This window comes from Fukomys damarensis, unplaced genomic scaffold, assembly GCF_012274545.1.
Source record: "Fukomys damarensis isolate Sample0158 unplaced genomic scaffold, DMR_v1.0_HiC HiC_scaffold_9, whole genome shotgun sequence".
In the NCBI taxonomy this organism is placed as follows: Eukaryota; Metazoa; Chordata; class Mammalia; order Rodentia; family Bathyergidae; genus Fukomys; species Fukomys damarensis.
The window spans coordinates 23,071,617-23,076,941 of NW_022900921.1; the positions used below are offsets into that span (position 1 = coordinate 23,071,617).

A 5,325-nucleotide genomic window follows, 5' to 3' on the forward strand; every position below is an offset into this window, starting at 1 on the left:
CCCCCCCCCCCCGCCCCAGGCTATTCAAGATCTCTGGCAGTGGAGGAAGTCTCTTTAAGAAAACAGTTTAAACAGTTTGTTAAAATTTTCCGTCTTATTTCATTTCTGTAACAGTTGATATCTGGCTATCCTTTTTATAATGCAAAGTGAGAACTTTCCCTACCGTGTTTGATAAATGTTGTCCAGGTTCCATTGCCAAGAATGTGTTGTCCAAAATGCCTGTTTAGTTTTTAAAGATGGAGCTCCACCCTTTGCTTGGTTTTAAGTATGTATGGAATGTTGATAGGACATAGTAGTAGTGGCGGTCAGACATGGAGATGGTGGGGAGACAAAAATATACCTGTGAAATAAACTCAGTATTTTAATAAAAGTAATACTGTTTCTATTTACTTATTTGACATTTATAATTTGTCAAAAAAATGACATACTTTAAAATGTTAAATAGTATTCTAAGATCTCATGAAAAATGTCCTTGGTCTAGTTTAAATTTTTCATGGTGCTAGGAATGGAACCCAGGACTTCATGCATGCTAGGCAAGTGCTCTGCCACTGAGTACACTCCCAGCCCTGGTTAACCAGTTTTCCTCATAGGGATTTAGTGTGCCTGTATATCCACCTCATATAGTAACCAATATTTATGCAAGGTATTCCAAGAGACAGATTGCTCATCTACCTAACCTTGCCATCCAGAGGAAATCTGGCATGTTGTAGCAACCTGGAACAACCGTTCAACTGAACAAGAACAGAAAATGATTTTGGTGACGTCCTCAATTTGCCCAAGAAGTAGTATGAAGACTTGTCCGTTACATGAAAACATTCAGCTTACATATCTCCTGGTATAAAAACATGAGAGAACTGTTTCTGAGATATATAAGATACATATGTTTTTTTTTTTTTTTTTTTTTTTTTTTTTTTTGTTTTTGCTACAGAACCAGTGCTAACCTTCTCAGGATTTTTTTTCCCCTGTTATAAGTATATAGTTTATTTTAGTGTGCTCTCCTGGGTAACCTTTTCTGGAATTCTAGTTTGTGAGTTTTTATTCTGACTGAAGGGCTGATGGTCTGTTCTCCAGTTATGGGCCATTTTCTTGGGAGAGTTCAGTGTCCTATTTACATCTATTCTTAGGCTTTCTGTTTGACTCTTTTGGGTATTTCCCATTTCTTTCTGTTTAAATTTTAGGAAAATATTTTTTAAAATTTCTGTTTTTAAATTGTCAAATAGTCAGATTGATGGTATAAAAAATGGGGGATTATTGTGATTTGAAGTGATCTGACTTAATCCCTTCTCTTCTGTTAGCCTGTTTGACTTTTCCTAAAGTTGATTTAGGATTGTGGAATTTGTTGTCTGTTTTTACAGTTAGAATTATTTTGATGAGGGTCAGCATATGTTAACCCTTTTTCTCTCTGGGATAGTAAAGAGTTGGATATAGTACTGTTGTTGTGTCCTGATTTTCCATGTATCAGGCATCTACCTAGTCATTAGTTTGGTTTCCTGACCAGCAGAACTTCAGTTGCTTCTCTTTTATAGCTTCAATGCAGGTTTGAGATGTTGGTAAATGTTGTATTCTTTGCTGGAACGTACTTCCATTTTTAAAAATGCTTATATAATTTAGATTTGAAAGGTTTTTGGGGAGACAATTTACTGTGTTGCCCAGGCTGGCCTGAGAGTCTTTAAGCCACCCTTTTGCCTCTCAGCCTTCTGGGTTGTCATGTACCATTCTGATGATGCTGATCTCTATCTACAGTCCCTCCCCTTAGCTACCAGCTTGCTTATTTAATTTCAACCTCTGAAAGGGACTGGTGTATTTATTCCAAATGAGAAATTTGTTGTATAGTCAATCTGCTATCAATTTTTGGTGCTAACACATTGTTTTTGACTGATTCTTTTTCAGGCATCTTGCACTGTGAACAAATCTTGGTCTGATCCCTGGCTTGCTTTCTGTAGCAAGACAGGATGCTCTAGCTTAAACTTGGTCATTTTCTTAGACTATTTCTCCAAGGAGCTCCTTTTTAAAGAGTGGTATTTATAGACCACATTTGGGAGCATTGCTTACTACTGTGTTCCAGGTTAGCAGGCTATGATTTTATTAGACCCTTTGGAAAAGCAAGGGAAAAGATTTAAAAGCACAAAAGGCATTGCTACATTGGTTGGCTGACTAAAGTCAGAAGCTTTTCTTCATAATCAGGTCCTTTGAATATAAGGATAAATCCTGCGTTGAGAAGTCTCAGTTCAGTTTTGCTGGAGTACAAGCTAAATAAATTAGCATATCAGGATATAAGCAGGATTATGCAAATGACCAGTACAGTATGAGGTCTATAGCAGTATCCCCACACTCGGAGAAGCTACTACCTGGTTCTGACTTTGCTGAGCCAGGAAGCAAATAATTCTTTACTAAAGAACTGCCTGTAAGTAGCTTCAAATTTGTTACCTTTAATCTTGTATTTCTAAAATACAGACTTGCAATAACACGTGACGTTTTACCTGGACAAATTTAAGCCTCACACCCCAAAATGTATTTATTTTGGTATTAGGGATCAAACCCAGTGAGTGCTGAGCTGTCTACACTTTCATAACTCCATTTTCATTTTTGAGACAAGGTTTTTTTTCCAGGTTGGCCTTGATCCTGTCTCTCAGCCTCTTGAGTTGCTGAGATTACAAGTATGTGCTACCAAATCGAACCATCATGTTCTCTTCCAAGTGCTGTTTTTGAGAAAGTCTCATCTGTGCTAAGGGTCTATTTTTCTTTCAGAGTACTTCTGTTAAGACTGCTGCTTGAAGCTGTTTGTCCTAGGTTCTTGGGCTGGGTGTTCTGTTCTCCATTTTTGTTGCCACGGTATTTGTTCTGCAGACTCATTGAATTATCATAGTCTCAGACTGGGGAGAGATGAAAAGCAAGTTTGCTGGGTTTTTTTGTTTTTGTTTTTTTGGTACCTGGAATCAAATTAGAGTCTTTGCTTGTGACACAGGAGCCTGAATCACTGAGCTAAATCCCCTGCCCTACGTTTCATAGTTAGCTAGAGAAACGGTTAAAACTTAGTTTTAAAGCCTTTGGTAAATTGTCAAGTGTTTCTGTATGTCCTTCCTATTAAGTAGTAAGGACTGGTTACAGCTGACAATGGAGTCTTGAGTCACAAGCAGCAGCAGAGGAGGGCCTCGTATGTGGTACTGTGTGAAATTGGGAGGATCTGATCTGCTCAGAACCAGCTATTGGGGGTAGGTTACCTGAAAGAAGATGTTTACACGGATACATTTGTCAAAAGTTCTGTACTGTACATTTAAATGTATTAAAATTATATGTAACACCTTAAAAATGATGTTTACTTCTTAATGAGGACTACCTACAAGGCTTGGTCAAGCCTAGTATCATAGTCTTGAACGCATCCCATTGGTTTCTTTCTGAACTCTGGTACAAACTAGCATTTTTCTTGGCTTGTCTGTTGCCTGGCATACCTAACTGAAGCAGAGTGGTTGTTCTCCCAAGGCCTGGCACCAGGATTTCACCATTAGTAATTGAATGATAATGCCTTATGAACATACCAAGTCCAGAAAGAATTAAGATTCATGCTTTCAAGGTAAATAGATTATATTGGTAAAACTGCGTTTGAGGGTTTAGTTGGGTGAGAAATGTAATGAAGTGGTTAAATATGAGTCCAAAGATTCTAGTTCAGTGCTTCAACTTTACTTATTTCATGAAAAATAACAGTAAACCTAAAACCTGGGATCATTAATGATTGATAACTAAAACATTTGCAGCCTGCAGTCAGCCTGATCTCAGTGGTACTTTGCAGATCTTGAGTTCCTGTTAGCCACATCATGTAGATGAGGAAGCAGTCTTAACACTTTCTGGATATAAGCAAATGTTGGAGGCATTCATATCTAGGATCTGAGATTCTTACAATGATTTTTCTTGACCTGGTCAATCTTAATTGTATGATAGATGAAATTGACAAATACACTTCGCACAATGATAAAAGATGGCAGAGCATTTTAGAGCAATAGTTACACCAACTCTATTCAAAAGTAATAGCACAAATCTAAAATAGCCAGGAGGTACCTGGAATTTCCGATACGAGCCAAAACCATTGCTCTGTCAGATTTAGAAGTAAGCTCATTTGCTCCAGAAATTAGTTGATAAGTAGTTTTGAAAGATCAGTTCTGGCAATCAGAATGTCAAAATAAATTCACTAGATTTAGCCAAAAGGCCCGAGAAGCGATAGTTAATTTAGATAATTTTCCTATTGGCACCTAGTTTTGCCAAGGTTTTCTGCACTTGTCTACCGTGTTGTTTACAGTAGCCTCAACTTTGAAAAGGAATTTAAAATAGCTTTAGAACAAATAGTGCACGTCCATGACTTAGGAAGTAACACCCTACAGTAGCATCCATTTAGCGAAATGGTAGTATCTACCACAGCCAGCGACACGTGGCTTAACAGTCGTGATTGGGTTTTTTGCGCTTGTTCCTATTTCCCACTGTCACCTGTTAGCATTCCAAAATAGGGCTTAATTGATAAGGGTTCTAGACTCAGGTGGGGTTAGGAAAGACGGGCGGGATGCAGTGAGAACCAGTGTCTAGTTAAGGGTCCTATCAAAGGAACCACGCTACTTATCCCGGTTTTGGGAAGGAGGCAGGAAGAGATCGCGGAGTGGTCGCTGACCAGAGTCCTGGCTACTCCCAGGCACTCCTGGGCTGAGTTGCAGTAGTACCTTGAGGCCGCTAGGTGGTGCCCGTGTGTTTCCAAAGCTGGGATCCCGAGAACCTATCCTGGCGCTCCGGAGAGGGGGTGGGGAGAGACCCAGAGCCCACCCCACCTCCCGCAGCAGAGGGAAAGAGCCAGAGGACTCACTTAGCAGGGTTAACCCGCTAGGAGGGTGGCTGGGAAGCTCCACGATCTTGCGTGGACTCAGGACCGGCAAAAGTAACCCCCGCTTCAGTGGAGTCACGGCGCTGGGCCTGATCCGCCCTCTCGCGGCTCCCTACTCAAAAGCTGGCGGGTGTGTGAGTGGCGTAAGTGGGTCGAATGAAGTCGCGCCCTCCGCACCTAACCGTGTTCTTGGAGACCACCGCCTGCCCAGTTCAGCCGTTTGCGCTCTGGCACGGGTCACTGCGCCTGGGCGCGGAACTCCGACGGCTTCCAGTGCTCACCAGCTCCAGCCTCGAGGGTTCTGACTTCTGAGCTGTTGGTCCGGTCGCCGAGAGTCTTGAGAGCCTCCCCTTCAACCCAGAGCCGCCAGGAGGAGGAGGAAGCGGCAGTAGAGGGGCCGTGGCAGGCTGGGGAGCTGGCTGGGCCGCCTTTGATGTGGGCGCGGCGCACCCAGGCGAGCTGAG

General features: G+C 41.6%; 1 protein-coding gene across 1 annotated transcript in view; it reads left to right on the forward strand.

Annotated features, from left to right (window-relative positions):
- Positions 1-851, forward strand: part of LOC104860870 (nucleophosmin 1) — a 12,932-nt gene extending 12,081 nt beyond the window's left edge. The window contains 2 exon segments of the mRNA XM_010622177.3: positions 20-29; positions 32-851. Of these exon segments, the coding sequence (XP_010620479.2) occupies positions 20-29; positions 32-111 (90 nt within the window). The 3' untranslated portion in view covers positions 112-851.
- Positions 852-5,325: the final 4,474 nt, after the last annotated feature.